General features: G+C 45.2%; 2 protein-coding genes across 7 annotated transcripts in view; one reads left to right on the forward strand and one right to left on the reverse strand.

The window, feature by feature from the left end:
* The first annotated feature begins 2 nt into the window (after positions 1-2).
* ccdc170 (coiled-coil domain containing 170) lies at positions 3-7,449 on the forward strand. Of its 2 annotated transcripts, XM_054797149.1 has the most exons (8): positions 3-631; positions 740-913; positions 988-1,290; positions 2,080-2,280; positions 2,344-2,517; positions 5,256-5,489; positions 5,579-5,782; positions 7,200-7,449. In XM_054797149.1, exons 1-8 carry the CDS (start codon positions 614-616, stop codon positions 7,413-7,415), a joined length of 1,524 nt encoding a protein of 507 aa, XP_054653124.1. In that variant the 5' UTR covers positions 3-613; the 3' UTR covers positions 7,416-7,449. The 2 variants fall into 2 exon arrangements, with proteins under 2 accessions (XP_054653124.1, XP_054653125.1); XM_054797150.1 differs by lacking the exon at positions 5,579-5,782.
* A 22-nt stretch (positions 7,450-7,471) lies between these two features.
* Positions 7,472-17,122, reverse strand: part of syne1b (spectrin repeat containing, nuclear envelope 1b) — a 147,844-nt gene continuing 138,193 nt past the window's right edge. For all 5 annotated transcript variants that reach the window (XM_054797139.1, XM_054797136.1, XM_054797138.1 and 2 more), the window contains 5 exons: positions 15,730-15,858; positions 15,343-15,555; positions 15,168-15,263; positions 14,519-14,580; positions 7,472-8,158 (listed from right to left, as the gene is read on the reverse strand). In XM_054797139.1, the coding sequence (XP_054653114.1) occupies positions 7,906-8,158; positions 14,519-14,580; positions 15,168-15,263; positions 15,343-15,555; positions 15,730-15,858 (753 nt within the window). In that variant the 3' untranslated portion in view covers positions 7,472-7,905. The remainder of the gene's footprint in view (positions 8,159-14,518; positions 14,581-15,167; positions 15,264-15,342; positions 15,556-15,729; positions 15,859-17,122) is intronic.

A 17,122-nucleotide genomic window follows, 5' to 3' on the forward strand; every position in this document is an offset into this window, starting at 1 on the left:
TTTTATGCGACACTGTTGAACAATGTTTCTTCTGTCGATTTTATGCTGCATACATGAAAATCGCTTATTTTCCTAACACATTAATCATGTTTTCGGTACTTCTACTTACGCTCGCATGTTTTAGGGGGTCATACGTGCTGTTTGCGTAATAACAGCAAGCGTTTCCCGTCTTTTATTGAGTTGGACACTTCTATTTTCTGTTTCCCTTATTAACTGGAAGAAATGTAATCAGATTTAGGTTGTTTAAGCTCAGATGATGTCTTGAAATTTGGGGCTGGGACCCGAAATGTCACCCACGTACGCGACAACAAAGCCTGACAGTCTGCGCCGAGGGCAAAACAAGGGAACTTTCTTTGACCTTGAGTTGACGCCTGTGGTTGTCTTGTTGAAATTACTTGTATTCATATTTAATAACAACATTTTTTTTACATTAAACCTAAATACACGCTTAAAATTACTACAAGAAAGATTTATTTTTCGTTCGCATTTGAGGTACTGAGCAGGTTACAGCGCCTCTTGTGGTGGTGTGTGGCATTGCCACTGTTTCCTGTTGCTGGGAGACTTGCTTTTCTTCAGCATAACAGTAGTTTGTTGAGGTTTGTTTGGAAAAGTTATGGAAAGTCTTGATGAGGTGCGTCACCAGACAGGGGAACCGAAGAACAACATTAAACTGAAAAAAGCTAATTTTCCAAACGTTTTCGTGTACATTGTTTGATTTATTTCTTGTATTTGTGAGCAGTGTAATGAGCGGGATCGCTTGAAGATGAGACTTGCTGTCTTGGAGGAGAGCGTGCGGTCCAGTGAGGTGGAGTGCAAAGGCAGCCAGGAGACGGTCCTGAGGCTGACGGCCGAGCTGGATCGGGAGAGGAGGAAGGCCGCCAGCAGCTCAGTGGCTGTAGATGCCCTCAAAGTGGTACATGAAGGTCTTTTCGTAGGGCACGTTTCCATGACAACATACACGCTGAGTCACCTCTTCTTGTGTCTCAGGAGCTGGATGGACTCACATTGGGAAAAAGCAGCCTTGAAGTGGAGAAGCGGACCCTGATGGAGAGACTGGAAGCCAGCAAAAGAGTAGCGGAGGCGTCCCGGCGGGAATCGCTGTGTTTAGAGAAGCAGGTGGAGGAGCTGGAGAGGAAGCTGCAGATGAGTCAAAGAGAGACTCAGGAAGCCGGGGACAAACTTCTCAAGGTCCTCACCAAAGTGTCCTCCTTGATCCAAGGAGATGCAGAAGTCACGGTCCGGACTAAAGACAAGAAGGTTTTACTTGAAGCAGACAAGCTCTGCAGCAAGGTGGGCTTCTCCTGCAGGAGTTCCTTTTTTCCACGTCATTCCAAACCCAAACCATCATTGGCAGCACATTCTTTTCAACTACAGAGTTATCCTGGCTTATAAAGGATCTTTGGATTTTCTGTTTTTTGCAGTACGTCCTTAAAAATAGCAGAGCGCTCTTTTCATATACATAGAGGATCTTTGAGTAGCGTGTTTACAGTGGATCTGACTAAACAGCAGAGCTGTCCAGTATATAGAGGATCTTTGACAAGGATTTTTGCAATAGATGTTTAAAAACAGAAAAGCACCCCTGCCATATAAAGGATCTTTGGCTTGATCTTTGGCTTGTTTTTAAAGCAATAGGTCTTTAAAAACAGCAGAACACCCCTGTCAAATAGGCAATCTTTGACCAGTTTTATTTTCAGTAGTTCTTTAAAAAGAGCAGCGTGTTCCTGTCACATAGAGGATCTTTGACTAGTACCTCTGCAGTAGGTCCCCAAAACATAACCCCCCCCCTCTCATACATTATAGAGGATCTTTGACCTATGCAGTAGGTCCTGAAAAACATAAGAGCGCCCGTTTTTTGCAATAGGTCCTTAAAAACAGCAGAGCGCTGTTGTCACATAGGGGATCTTTGTCTAGTACCTCTGCAGTAGGTCCCCCAAAACAACAACAAAAAAAAACCCCTGTCATATAGACATTCTTTGACAAACTTATGACTGGTGTTTTGGTAGTAGGTCCTTAAAACCAGCGATGCGCTCCTGTCAAATAGAGGATCTTTTGAAGACTACTGTTTTTGTGGCTGTGCAGGCGGTGTCAGAGGTGCAGGCTCGTCTACATGACATGTCAGAGGCGCTGAGCGAGGAGAGGAAGCAGCGTCAGAGTATCCTGCAGCGAACTGAGCTGGCGGAGCAGCAAGTGTCAGACCTGAGGCGGAGACTTCAACACGCGGAGGCGGAGCTCCTCGCGGCAGACGCACAACGACATGGCCTGCGACTGGGCCGTCGGCACGTAAGCTTCCAGCACAGGAAGCTTGTCTAAGGCAGTTCAGTGACGATCTGCTCTGCTCAACAGCACGAGGAGTTCCTGGACAGGCTGTCGGAGGCCATGAAAGTGGATGCCATGGCGGCGGACGTGGGCACAGACATGAGGCTGCCGCTTATTCTGTCCCGGGCGGAGCAGCTCGTCAGATGTGAAGGAGACGCTCTGATGGAGAGCAAGATTCTGACCTTTAACCTGCAGCGCAAGGTACATTGACTCATGCAATAGTACCCGGCACGCTCACTGGACACTTCATTAGGTACAGCTACACCACCAATTACAGGACCTGCGGCACTTTCACCTAGTGGACGTAAAGTAAAGTCCATTTCATCTGCCTTTGCATTAGCAAGATGTCTTCTGGGATGCATTGTGGTGGTCTGCAACCATTCATTCACGCCTACAACAACAATCACACACACGTATTGTCAAATCAACACCTCGACCACAGCGGAAGCTCTCGTAAGAAGTCATGTATCAAGTAAATTAGTCTGTTCCAGGGTCAAACTGCGGCCAGCATCAAAATGGTTAGATGCGCAGATAAGATTTTAATAACACATTTTAAACACTTCTAATAAATAAAATATTCTAATAATTCTCATAAATACACACACACAAGTTAAAAAAAAAACGTAAATATTAATAATAAATAAAACAATGCAAATCAAAAAATAAATAAAAACTACTCATCTTTTGAGGGTGACAAAAGGAAGGCAAGGTGTTTAGAGAGCAATACTGTCATCTTGTGGCCTTTGATAGGCATTGCTATTATTACATATGTGAGTAGTAATAGTATTATTCTGGCAACGCCACTTGAAGATTTACGCATTTTTGATGTCCCCAAAAATGTTCAAAAGTCTGAGATATAAAATGAATTACCATTAATTGCAAGAATTATACAACTAATACATTGTACAGTATTTCATTTGATGATAAATATTGTGTTTTAAATGCTTCCTCAGGCTTATTTAGTAGCCGAATATGCCAACCAAATTAGTATGTACCATCAAAAACTCATTTTTGTAGTTTTTTTTTGCTGCTTATGTGGGTAAAAATATTACAGGCAGGCCTGTCACATTAACAAATTTTGCTGGTCAATAATTGTGCTACAAATTGTTGTCGATAATTGAAATTATCGACCTTTTTGAAAGTATTTTTTCATGATAATTATTGTCACGAGTGGTGTCATTCACATTTGAAAAAACACTCCAATAAAAACCACACACATACACACACAGTTATGTAGTGTATTGTTAAACTAATGTAGGCGGTTATCTTTGAGCTGGACCACATGTCTGTAGTGGCGGAATAAAATGCAACGTTGCTGATTGTCCTTCAACGTTGCTGATTGTCCTTCAACACGTCTTCTTTCACTCAGTTATACAGTTCAGGAATTGCTGTTTGTGACATGTGCGTGTGTGTTCTCCCAGGCTATTCGCACTGTCTGTCTAACATTGCCCCAAATGTTGGCTTTTCAACCGTATTGAAAGGTTGCATTTCTTTTGCAATGCAGCAAGCGACACTGTCCGTGAGTGCGCACCATTTTGTGCTGTTTCATTTTATTTATTTACTTCGCCGATCAAACGCCTCAGTAAGCGTTGACGGTCAGGACGAAGGCTCTGCTGCACCTCCACACCGGATCTGTGGCATTCGGCTTAGAAACTATCGCTTTTGTGCCTTCATTCAAATAAGCGTTTGCTTACTAACTTGCTAACTGCTAGCATTCTGTGTATCCACTCACTAGTAGCCCCACCTCCACGTACTGGGACAAAGATGCTTGTGGAGTCGTCACTCTCTCCGTTCATTCCACTGTAGAGCCAATGTGCACAGACACATGCAGAGTGAACCCTCCTGTCATCCAGCCTGTGTGCTACAGCGACGTGAGGAAAAGGAACAGCCATACATGCACATGTCAACTTACTGAGGCTGTCAAAATCATCAACCTCGTTTTTTTATTGCTTGATTAATCGATTTATCCATTATCGTTACAGGCGGAATGACAGTTTTTTGTATGATGAGGCATAGCTAAACATGAAATGGATGAGTGTAGACAACCACAGTGTATGCCACCAGACACCAGACGTCCTCCAGCTGTTGTATTCTACACTACGTAGGAATGAAAACATTTTTTAAACAAATGTAAACTAGATGATTGCAATGTCTGAAGACATTGCATGTGAATGCCCATGCCTAATGAGGCGGGGGAAAAAATCAAAATGGGAAAAAAAAAGAATAATAAAAGGAAAAAAAGGAATACAAATTACATGTGACGTATAGAAGTATCCAAGACATCATGAAAGACAAAATATGTGTATGTAGTTAAATGTACTGTATGTTCAATGTTATAGGTAGCCTTAATGTCTGGATTGTGCTCAACGATTTGATGTTGGAATTGTTAGAATTGGTTGCAAAATGTTGCAAGTACTTGAGCAATTAAGATCAAAGGAATATCTTCCATCCATCCATCCATTTTCTATACCGCTTCTCCTCATTAGGGTCGCGGGGGCATGCTGGAGCCTATCCCAGCTGACTTTGGGTGAGAGGCGGGGTACACCCTGGACTGGTCGCCAGCCAATCGCAGAGGAATATCTTTAAGGGAATTAGTTTTCTGGAAAAATGGGAATTTTGGGAAAAATGTGACATTTTTAAATGTGAAAACTAGATATCCGTAGTTGTGCTGAACTATTTGATGTTGGAATTGGTTGAAAAATGTTGAAGTAGTGGAGTAATTAAGATCAGATAAGATCATGGAGAAACTTTTATGTGAATGCCCTCAGGCATTACGCCCGGAGGGCATTCACACAATAAGTACACAATAGTACCTCACCGACAGTGACAATCAAAAATGAGACATATTATGTGTGTCAAGGCGGAATATGTGATTGGCAGGTGTACCTAATAAAGAGTTTCTTCAGTCAGAAGCTTCTTCTTCTTCTTCTTCCCCACAGTTGAAGACTCAGAAGGAGCAGCTGGAGAGCAAAGGTCTGCACATCCAGATGCTGAGAAAGAAGCTGACGGAGCTGGAGGACGAGAAGAGGCGCAGGTCGTCGCTGGAGGACATCCATGCTGAGTCCAGACGTCTGCAGAAGAAAGTGGATCGTCTGCAGGGCGAGCTGAGGGCCTCCAGGCAGTCCAACAGCGAGCTGAAGGCCCGGCTCTCAGACACCACGGCCGACCTCAAGGTAGAAGGCAGGGGGCTTCACGGCGCACACGTCCCGTCACCCAGAAGCCCCTCCTGAAGCCGTAAAGACGCTTTCATGTGTTTGAAAAGTTGAGGCTGCAGGAACAGACCGAGGACACGCAGGAGCAGAAGAAGAAGCTGAGTCAGCTCCAGCAGGGCAAAGCCCACTCCGAGAGGAGGCTGGACACTTTGACCTCCGACCTGCAGAGTCAGGAGAGGCAGAGCAGAGAAGACCGGGCGCAACTCAGTAGTCTGAGAAGCAGCCTGGCTCAGCTCTCGGCCTCAGAGAGAGAGGTACGCCACAGGGCTTGTCAATAATGCTCCTACCTTCCTTCCTTCCTAATTTATGTGTTCTTGGGGTCCCTGAGGACTTTTTTTTCATTAAAAAATCATTTCAAAAAACTTGTTCCAAGGTCAGCCAGACACCTAGTCCAAATTTTCCACCCTTCCGGGTCCCTAGAGGACAAAAAAAAAAGTCTACTCCCATAAACTGCTATAAAAACATAACCGATTCATTTTTTTGGATTGCTCAATCAACTTGAGTTCTAATAAAAATACCAAACATGTAAATATTTGTTTTATTTGAACCCTCTAAATGGCCATTTCATTCAATGATGACAATGATCAGGCTTAACCACAGTGGTGTGAAAAAGTGTTTGCCCCCTTCCTCATTATTTATTTATTTATTTGTTTTTGCATGTTTGTCACATTTCAATGTTTCAGACCATCAAACAAATGTAAATATTAGTCAATGACAACACAACTCAACACAAAATGCAGTTTTTAAATGAAGCATTTTATTAAGGGAGAAAAAAAATGCAAAGCTCCATGGTCCTGTGTGAAAAAGTGATTGCCCCCTAAAGCTAATAAGTGGTTGGCCCCCCTTAGCAGCAACAACTGCAATCAAGCGTTTGTGATAACTTGCAATGAGTCTCTTCCAGCGCTGGGGAGGAATTTTGCAGAATTGTTGTCATTCAGCCTCATTGGAGGCTTTTCTTTTTTAAGGTCCTGCCACAGCATCTCAATAGGATTCAGGTCAGGACTTGGACTAGGCCACTCCAAAGTCTTCAGCCATTCAGAGGTGGACTTGCTGGTGTGTTTTGGATCATTGTCCTGCTGCAGAACCCAAGTTGCTTTCAGCTTGAGGTCACCAACATTCTCCTTCAGCACAATTCATGCTTCCATTTATCACAGCAAGTCTTCCAGGTCCTGAAGACCATCACACTACCACCACCATATTTTACTGTTGCTATGATGTTCTTTCTGTGAAATGCGGCGTGACATTTACACCAGATGTAATGGGACACACACCTTCCAAAAAGTTCAGCTTTTGTCTCGACAGACCACAGAGTATTTTCCCAAAGGTCTTGGGGATCATCAAGATGTTTTCTGGCAAAACTGAGACGAGCCTTTTCTGTTCAGTTGCGTTGTCATTGACTAATATTTACGTTTGTTTGATCTGAAACATTTAGATGTGACAAACATGCAAAAAAATAAGAAATCAAGTATACTGTGTCCCAAACCCTCCAATTTTCCTAGGTAATGTTCTATGATTCATTTTATTTGTAGAAAATCTGCGGCAGGCCAATTTGCCCCCAAAAAAGGGGCAAATGTTCCTCCAGGCCACACTTTGGACACACGGGATTAAAGCGTGCGATTGATTGTGCAGAAGACATTCTAGAAAAACCCAAATGTACTTTTTCTTGTGCAGCTGATGGACTTCCGCATGGTGGTCTCGCAGTTGGTGGGTGTGGACGCCACGGCCTCGTCCTCGCTTCTCCCCAGTCATGAAATCATCCGCCTGCTGGAGGACCGCCTTCACTCCCATCATCATCAGCAGCATGGAAACACACCTTGGTTCTGTGCAGCCCACCAGAGCGCTCATCTGCCCTCCTCCTCGCACGCTTCTGTCAGCCAGGACGAGTGATCTGTCATTCTTATCAATCTCATAATCATCAATAAAAGAGGCGACACATGTCAAAATGAAGATTTGGCATTCTTTGTTGCTGATGCTCGCATACATTTTTCAACATATTTGTCATAATAATGATTAACATGACACACATCTCCCCTGGTACACACTGCATTGACAGCCAGCCATAGAAAAAAATACAATAAACTTTCTACATAGGTCATAGTTAGCTGATATGTTGCAAAAATAAAACCGACGACTCTCTAAAAATAATCTCATCAGTGATTTTCTTCTGTTGTTAGCACAGACACAACGGATTTACATGCATGGCCAAAACAACATGATGTATTATTAGTATGAATTATTAGGACAAAAATCACAGCCTAGGTTGACTTTGGTGCTTTGCTAGTACTTCCTTTTCAGTCCACATTTGCCAGGACGCACCTCCATGGACCCCCTGGATCATCCTACTTGCTACACGTGGAGATACAAATGCGGCGCCCACCTAGACGGGAGGGGGCCCGTTGGTGTAGCTGAGCATGGGGTAGAAGGAGTGAGCAAAGTTGTTGGACTGAGCGCAGTAGTCCTCCTCGGACATAGGCAGAAGGAAGGCCACCAGTACCAGCAGGAGCAGCAGCAGCTGGAGGGGCAGCGCCACCCGCAGGACGCGACGGGCAAACGATGGTGAGGAGGAGGATCCGGGCGGCAACGGCGGCGGGTCAGAAGGGCAGGAAGCGGACCCAACGTCGCTGTGACACCTGCTCACCACACACACAAGTTGAGACACAAATTGTGTGAAATGTAAAATATGAACTTGAATCATCTCGATAAATACAGTGGAACCTCTAAAGTCAAACACTAGCCTTTCTCACGAGTCGGACGACAGGGTAAAAATAGACATGATCTGGGGCCTCACTTATAAAACGGGACAGAAAGGTTGCGTACGCCGTTTTCCACGGCAAGTGTGGCATCTACAAAAACACAACTTGACGTGAAAACGCACTGCTACGCCACCTTTCTAGTTGGCGTACGCACCTTTTGACGTGGCAAAAAGGCGACGCACACTTTAAAACACAACTTGAATACTTCATCCATTTATTTTAAAGTCATGATAATATTATGTCCATCCATCTATCCATTTTCTATACCGCTTCTTCCTCATTAGGGTCGCGGGGGCATGCTGGGGCCTATCCCAGCTGACGATAATATTATGTGTCCCACTAATATTCAAATTAATTATAACAAACATCTGGTTGTCAATGAAATAATTGTGTCGGGTTTAAGTTTCCAAGACACAGAGCTAACAAGTCCTTAGTGATCCGTTTCTCACACTTTTTTTGGACAATTTAGCAAAAAAATTGTTAGTTTTTGGTTGCAAATGTCAAGTATGTCAGCAACAGCAGCAACATTTATTTACCATGCACGGCCTTTATTTTTGTGGACAGTGTCAGGGCCGTGTGCGTTAACTTCCTCTTTCCTAAATGATGGGCTGTTCTTGTTAAAATAATGATAATATACCTCATATTCTGATGGTGTTAATGTCATCATGAAGTTAAATATTTTTAAAGTATCCGTCTGGAATTACAGCAATTCATTTTCGACATAACTACATCCCTGTTTTGAGTCATTGTGTCCACCTTTAAATGAAAGAGAATTTGCTCTGCTTATGTTCACCTAAAATGTTGTATCAATTAGGAAAAATGTAAACTGACGCTGTTGACAGCGGACTCGCTCATGATGTTTTCCAACTAAGATTTCCATCGCAGTTTCGGTGAAGTTCCGCTTCTTCGTCTTTGGCTTCTCAGCAGCCGTGATTCAGAAGAACCGAGCTAAATGCAATCAAGGGTCATTAAATATGGACGCCGCATTCATGAGCCACTTTGCATTGACCATTTACGGCGAATTGAAGGCGTGGAGAGGGCATTAGTGGGGTGGAGTTGCATTTACATTTACCTCCTTTTTTTTAGGTCTGAATATTTTTGTCCGTACGCACATTTTGGGTTTCTGGCACACGCAGACTTTTAGTAAGATTTCCACGCACAGTTTTATAAGTGAGGTTCAGAGTCAAACTGTGGCTAACAAAAACAAACAGTGGCGCAAAAACACACACTAGAGAAGTGTAAAAAGAAGTTAACCACAATTAGTTCATAGTGACAATTTTAAACAGCGAAAAATATTCAAGTGTAAAAGGAAGTTAACCAGTTAATAGTAAAAACAACAACAACAAAAATCAATGGAAAAATATTCAAGTGGAAAAAGAACCCAAACCCTTCAGAATGGGAAAATTTACAAGTGTAAAAAGAAGTCAACCACAAGCAGTTCACTTCTAGTAAAAACAAAGAAATCCACTTAAGAATGGCTATGGCTGTTCAAGTGTAAAAAGAAGTTAACCAGAATTAATAGTAAAAAAAAAAATTTTGCCCGTCATCCACAATCCTTATGAGACACGAACACACATCTTTCTCTTTTTTGTGCACTCAAGATATAAAAACAGATAAAAAGAGGCAGATAAGAACGCACGTAATGGGGACACACCTTTAAAACACCTCCAACAAGGTATTATGGTTTTCTCTCCATGCTGTGAGCATGTAGTAACAGGTACATTCATGATAACATGCAATACTTGCAGTATTTTGGGAACTTCCTTCCTGGGTGCATTGATTTCACACAGCAACATAGAAAGGAACGCTACACCTAGCGTTAACTTTTCCAAACTCAAAAACAAAAACACAGCGGCAGTGGCGGCAGCTCCAATATGTAGCGTTACCTTTCTCTAGCGACCTGACGCATTGTGAGCGAGTGTGTGGTGAAGCTAGTTGCTAGTGTGGCGCCGTGTCACTATGCGGGTAACGTAGTTCTTGGGCGTAACAATGTTAATAATAATAATAATGTCGCTGTAGCTTGGTTAATATGCAGGTCACATTATGTAAATGGAGCCTCGTTGGTGCTTTTTGGAGGTTTTTCCAGAAGGTTTTATAGGCGGAATAGGTGCGTCCCATTACGTGCATTCTTAGCTGCCTCTTTTTATATCTTCAGAAGGCACAGAGAAGAGAAACACATGTGTCTTCATGTCTCATAAGGATTGTGGATAATGGGCAAAATTCCAAAAAAGTGCAAAATTCCAAAAACAGGTGCATAAAGCAAAGTGGCGTTGCAGATGGAAGACTGTGAAGCATGACGCATGTAACAAGGACAGTGTTTGTTTCAGTGACACGCCCCCATGAGCAAATCCAGCCATACAGAGACATAAGGAGACATAAGGAGAATGGCTGATAATAAGACGTTTGTCTTAGAGGTTCCACTGTGGCTTCTATTCCCAGAGTGTAATACAGTATGTCTCTCATGGAAAGTGTTCATCACAATGCTAAATCCAATTATGGTCTCATTCCATCAGCAGCAGCAGGAGGGCATGAATGTGAGTGAATGAGGTGCAAAGTAAGGTTAGGACAGGGACAGTGATGCCAAACAGAGACCAGAGGACTACAAAGACCATGAATGCATTCAAACGCTACAGGAGGAAGGACAACAAGTACTTTTATACTCCAATATTATCACTGTCTTCAAAGTGAGCTAAACGTGAGATCAAAATGTAAATCTATTGGCAGTGTTCATATGTCTGCACTAAAATGACATCCAATAGAAAAGCTCAATCAAAAAAATCTAAGATAACAATGCTTAGCACTTTTCATTGACATTTGGTGACAATATTCTGGTTAGGGGTTAGCGTTCGGTGATAGGGTTAGGGTGATAGGGTTAGGGTGGTGGGGTTAGGGTGATAGGGTTAGGGTGGTGGGGTTAGGGTGATAGGGTTAGGGTGGTGGGGTTAGGGTGGTGGGGTTAGGGTGATAGGGTTAGGGTGGTGGGGTTAGGGTGGTAGGGTTAGGGTGATAGGGTTAGCGTGGTAGGGTTAGGGTGATAGGGTTAGGGTGGTGGGGTTAGGGTGGTGGGGTTAGGGTGATAGGGTTAGCGTGGTAGGGTTAGGGTGATAGGGTTAGGGTGATAGGGTTAGGGTGGTGGGGTTAGGGTGGTGGGGTTAGGGTGGTGGGGTTAGGGTGATAGGGTTAGGGTGATAGGGTTAGGGTGGTAGGGTTAGGGTGATAGGGTTAGGGTGATAGGGTTAGGGTGGTGGGGTTAGGGTGATAGGGTTAGGGTGGTGGGGTTAGGGTGGTGGGGTTAGGGTGATAGGGTTAGGGTGATAGGGTTAGGGTGGTGGGGCTAGGGTGATAGGGTTAGGGTGGTGGGGTTAGGGTGGTGGGGTTAGGGTGATAGGGTTAGGGTGGTGGGGTTAGGGTGGTGGGGCTAGGTTGGTGGGGTTAGGTTGGTGGGGTTAGGGTGGTAGGGTTAGGGTGGTAGGGTTAGGGTGATAGGGTTAGGGTGGTGGGGTTAGGGTGATAGGGTTAGGGTGGTGGGGTTAGGGTGATAGGGTTAGGGTGGTGGGGTTAGGGTGATAGGGTTAGGGTGGTAGGGTTAGGGTGGTAGGGTTAGGGTGATAGGGTTAGGGTGATAGGGTTAGGGTGGTGGGGTTAGGGTGATAGGGTTAGGGTGGTGGGGTTAGGGTGGTGGGGTTAGGGTGATAGGGTTAGGGTGATAGGGTTAGGGTGGTGGGGCTAGGGTGATAGGGTTAGGGTGGTGGGGTTAGGGTGGTGGGGTTAGGGTGATAGGGTTAGGGTGGTGGGGTTAGGGTGGTGGGGCTAGGTTGGTGGGGTTAGGTTGGTGGGGTTAGGGTGGTAGGGTTAGGGTGGTAGGGTTAGGGTGATAGGGTTAGGGTGGTGGGGTTAGGGTGGTGGGCTTAGGGTGGTAGGGTTAGGGTGGTGGTTCTCAATTATGATCTGATAGTTCACTGCACCCTCTCCCAGGGGGATTAGGTCTAGGGGTAGGGTCAGCGGTTAGGATTGGGGGTTGGGTTTAGGGTTACCGAGTTAGGGGTGGGGTTAGAGTTAGGGGTTGTGGTTTGGGTTAGGGGGTTAGGGTAGGGTTAGGGGTTTGTGGTTAGGATAGGGTTATGGGGTTGGGTTAGGAGTTATGGGTAGTGGTAGGAGTTAGGGTTACCGGTAGAGTTAGGGTTAGGGGTAGGGTAGGGTTACGGTTAGGAGTTAGGGTTTAGGGTTATGGGTTCCAAGTTACGGGCAGGGTTACGTGTTAGGGAGCTTTTGAATTGGATGTCATTTGTTGGTGAAGGTGTACCTATTGCTCATCTCAAAGTATACGTTCATTTGACCAGTTTTCCAGTTTTCCCAGTAAAGTAATGGGTATAATCTTCAGAACAGTGGTGACCAAAGTGTGGCCTGGGGGCCAATTGCAGCCATGGGTTCTTTTTTATTTTGCAAGTAGCAAAATCTAAAAGTCAAATGAAATGTGCATCAGAATATTACACAGGAGGATTAGAGCCACACTTAAAAAAAACACCAAAAAGTAAAATGATGATTAAATAAAACACACTAATACTAAAAAGTAGATCACAAAGCTGGCTTTTATTCCTGATTCAGTAATTCCTCGTTTGCTGCCTTTAATCGGTTCCAGACCCGACTGGGTTTCCACAAAGTAGGATTCCTTATTTATAAATGGAATATTTTCGTAGTTAGAGCATAGAAAACCTGTTTGCCATCTTCTACATACACCTTCTTAATACGCTTTGTGACGTGTGTGCTGCAAGTGCACCGCACATACATAACAAAGTGCGGCCAATGCACGTTCAGGTATTTCTTACGTGCTCCATGCGTGTCAAGTCAGTCAGTCGTAAGAGTGCCTACGGCTTTGTTTTACATGCTTTATTGTATCTGTATTCGTATTTATCACTTTATCTTTGTTTCTTCCTGTGTTTGGTATGTCTCTAGTGGAATATGTGTGTAAATATATAATTATTTGACTGGTGTTGCAATGCATATTGTGATTTAGGTGAGTGGATACGGCATATACGCCTGTGTTGCATCTGCACAGGTGCTGCATGAGGTCACGGCTGGTGAATAAAGACCATGTACATGCTGGCCAAGTCTTTAATAAGCGTCATTAAGGAAAAGAAGCCCCGATATATTACACATTATACGTGTGGTTATTGACCATTTATGTTCATAAAAAAAATCACGGCACGTGACGTGGCAGAAGCTCTATCCTGCGCATGTGCAGAACCAATCATGTTTCCGGTATGGCTCTTACGCCACTCGCACGCACAACGTACAGCTTGCGTGTAGTTCTTGCAACCTTCATACGAAGCCCGCACAGAACGCAAGGTTACGTGCGTTGGCTGTGCGAATGAAGTGACAGCCGTATGTCCGAGCAACCTCAGACTTCGTGCGTGGTGATCTTACTCTTTCATGGTCACCACAACTACGTTCTCCACAAGCACAAAAAAGCGATTTGGAGCACAAATCGCCCAGCAAAAAAAACCAAAAATCCTACATCCAGTTGTGACCGAGCCTTAACAGAGACTCTGACAAGAAAGCACGTATCGCTCCTCTCCCCTCCCTCCATCTGTAAGCTCCGTCTTGTTTGTGACATTAGAAAACAGCAAGAGAAGAAAGCTCAGCAGCAAACTTGTTGTGCTTTTGGTGAGTTGGTGTTCTATTGCGTTCTATTATTCATGCAAAGGCAAGAAGGAAGCTTGAAAACGCTCCTTCCGAGGGAATCAAAGGGAAGACGTTGACAAAGCTCACAGAGAATGAACGGCAAGAGGCGATGGAGGGGGAACGATGGCAACAAAAGAGGAAGAGGAAATGTTGCACACGCCTTGTCGTGTTGTTCATTGCAGACATTTGGGGCAGAGAGAAAAGAAAGCTGCACATGAGTGCCCACTAGTGGCAAGTTGAAGAGGCGGGGAGAGGGGGTGCTCTTGTTAGATATTGGGGCGAGAGACGTCCAGGGGTTATTAAGCAGTGGTGGAGGACGCCGGAGGGGGCGGGGCCTTGCATCATTCCTTATAAGGAGTATGGGCATCAGTCAGCCTACACAAGGAGACTTGCAGAAGATGATGGAATTCACTATCATGAGTCGTTTCTTTCGTCTTTTTTTTTTTTTTTTTTTTTTTAAAGGCACTTGGAATGGAAATAGGGGCGTGTCACGTGTGAGCCATGACTTCCATCATCTTCTGGGCCGTGCTAGGAAGCAACAGAACCATCATGTACCTGTGCTGTGGACTGCTCACAGGGGCTCCACCACGCTGTGACACACTACATTTGCCCCGCCGCTGGTTGCAATGAACGGGGGTGGGTGGGCAGAGGGGTGGGGTAGGGGGCGGGTAAAAAGAAAAGAAAGTTTCAGTCCAGGCAAATCAAGACAGAAGCCACCAAAATAAAATATGTGATCAGACACATCAGCAGCAGTGGCATGCTTATTTGGGAGCGGACTACAAGGACTACAAATGCAGATGCAAGAGAGAGGACTCCTGTCTCTCCCTGCTGGGGGGTCTGCTGCTCTGAGAACGTGCAGAGGAGGTGGAGGGCAGTCGTGGGCGTACGGGAAGGGGTGTGGACACATCTTGGCATGAGTGAATTAGTTGTGAATTCAGCAGATGGAAGGTGTTCTTGGGACCACAAATTCAAGGAATGATCTAGAGGAAAGCTCTCTTGGACTCCCGCCTCTCTCCACTGGTGGGTCTGCAGCTCTGGGAACATGCAGAGGAGTGGGAGGACACGTGTGGACGTACGACAAGGACAGATCTTGGCATGGGGAAGGAAGTGGGAGGTGATTCCTGCTGGTTGTCCATGGGATGCAAGTTCATGTTAGCAGTGGAGGACTTAGAGGAACGGGAACGGGAACAAGTGTATACGTTACCGATCGCCGCCGACTCGGCGTGCTCCTCCCTGAGGCGGGACTGAGAGACCCCGACCCGGTGTCCAAATCATCAGTCGAGGACCACGACGACAGATCCTGTGGATGCAAAAGACAGCCATGTTTAGTTTGCAGAGGTTTGATAGAGTTTGAATGTGAGGGTGCAAGTGACAGCGACCTGCTGGCTGCTGGTGATGTCCAGGATCTTGGCCAGCTCACGGAGGTCACGAGTGACCTCTTTCAGCAGCAGCTTAAGGCGGTTGCCGATAACGTGGACCTTCTCCTTGGCCTCCAGGCAGTCACCACCCTGCGAGTTGACCAGCAACTGGAGTGACATGTCCTGCAGCGACGCCACCTTCAGCTGAGAGTCCAGCAGCTCCTGGCGGATTTGCTGTGAAAAACCACAGACCAAGACTCCATTCTTTAGATATTACTGACACCCTCACTGAGATTCAAAAATGATGCTTTCAAGGGAAACATGGACTGACTGAGTCAGTTCAGTCTTGTGTCTAGTGTTGAAAATTCATTGCACGCTCATATAAATAAATTATGATTGAATACATACCGTGAGAGTTTTATGGTGCTCATGCAGAGTGTCGCTGTCCTGGATGGGGTCGATGGGGACCACCTCGTTACGCCTGCGGTCGATGTTTTCCAACCAGAGCAGCAGGCCGTGACTCATCTCATGGAAGTCCTGTTAATTACACCAATCATTAGTATGACTGATGAATAGACGAATGACTGGCATGACTGCCGATTACAAGAAGGACGTGCATGACTGTCGATTACGCAAATAACTGGCATGACTGACGATTACACGAATGGCTGGTACGACTGCCGATTACACGGATGGCTGGTACGACTGCCGATTACACGAATGGCTGGTACGACTGCCGATTACACGGATGGCTGGTACGACTGCCGATTACACGAATGGCTGGTACGACTGCCGATTACATGAGTGACTGGTATGACTGCCGATTACATGAGTGACTTGTATGACTGCCGATTACAAGAAGGACGTGCATGACTGCCGATTACAAGAAATACGTGCATGACTGTCGATTACGCAAATAACTGGCATGACTGCCGAGTACACGAATGACTGGTATGACTGTCGATTACATGAGTGACTTGTATGACTGCCGATTACAAGAAGGGCGTGCATGACTGCTGATTACACGAGTGACTTGTATGACTGCCGATTACAAGAAGGACGTGCATGACTGTCGATTACGCAAATAACTAGCATGACTGCCGATTACATGAGTGACTGGTATGACTGCCAATTACATGAGTGACTTGTATGACTGCCGATTACAAGAAGGACGTGCATGACTGTCGATTACGCAAATAACTAGCATGACTGCCGATTACATGAGTGACTTGTATGACTGCCGATTACAAGAAGGACGTGCATGACTGCCGATTACACGAGTGACTGGTATGACTGCCGATTACACGAGTGACTTGTATGACTGCCGATTACACGAGTGACTTGTGTGACTGCCAATTACAAGAAGGACATGCATGACTGTCGAATATGCAAATAACTGGCATGACTGCCGATTACACGAATGACTGGTATGACTGCCGATTACAAGAAGGACGTGCATGACTGCCGATTACACGAGTGACTTGTATGACTGCCGATTACAAGAAGGACGTGCATGACTGCCGATTACACGAGTGACTGGTATGACTGCCGATTACACGAGTGACTTGTATGACTGCCGATTACACGAGTGACTTGTGTGACTGCCAATTACAAGAAGGACATGCATGACTGTCGAATATGCAAATAACTGGCATGACTGCCGATTACATGAGTGACTGACTGGTATGACTGCCAATTACACGAGTGACTTGTATGACTGCCCATTACAAGAAGGACGTGCATGACTGCCGATTACATGAGTGACTGGTATGACTGCCACTTACACGAGTGACTTGTATGA

Source organism: Dunckerocampus dactyliophorus, chromosome 13, assembly GCF_027744805.1.
Source record: "Dunckerocampus dactyliophorus isolate RoL2022-P2 chromosome 13, RoL_Ddac_1.1, whole genome shotgun sequence".
In the NCBI taxonomy this organism is placed as follows: domain Eukaryota; kingdom Metazoa; phylum Chordata; class Actinopteri; order Syngnathiformes; family Syngnathidae; genus Dunckerocampus; species Dunckerocampus dactyliophorus.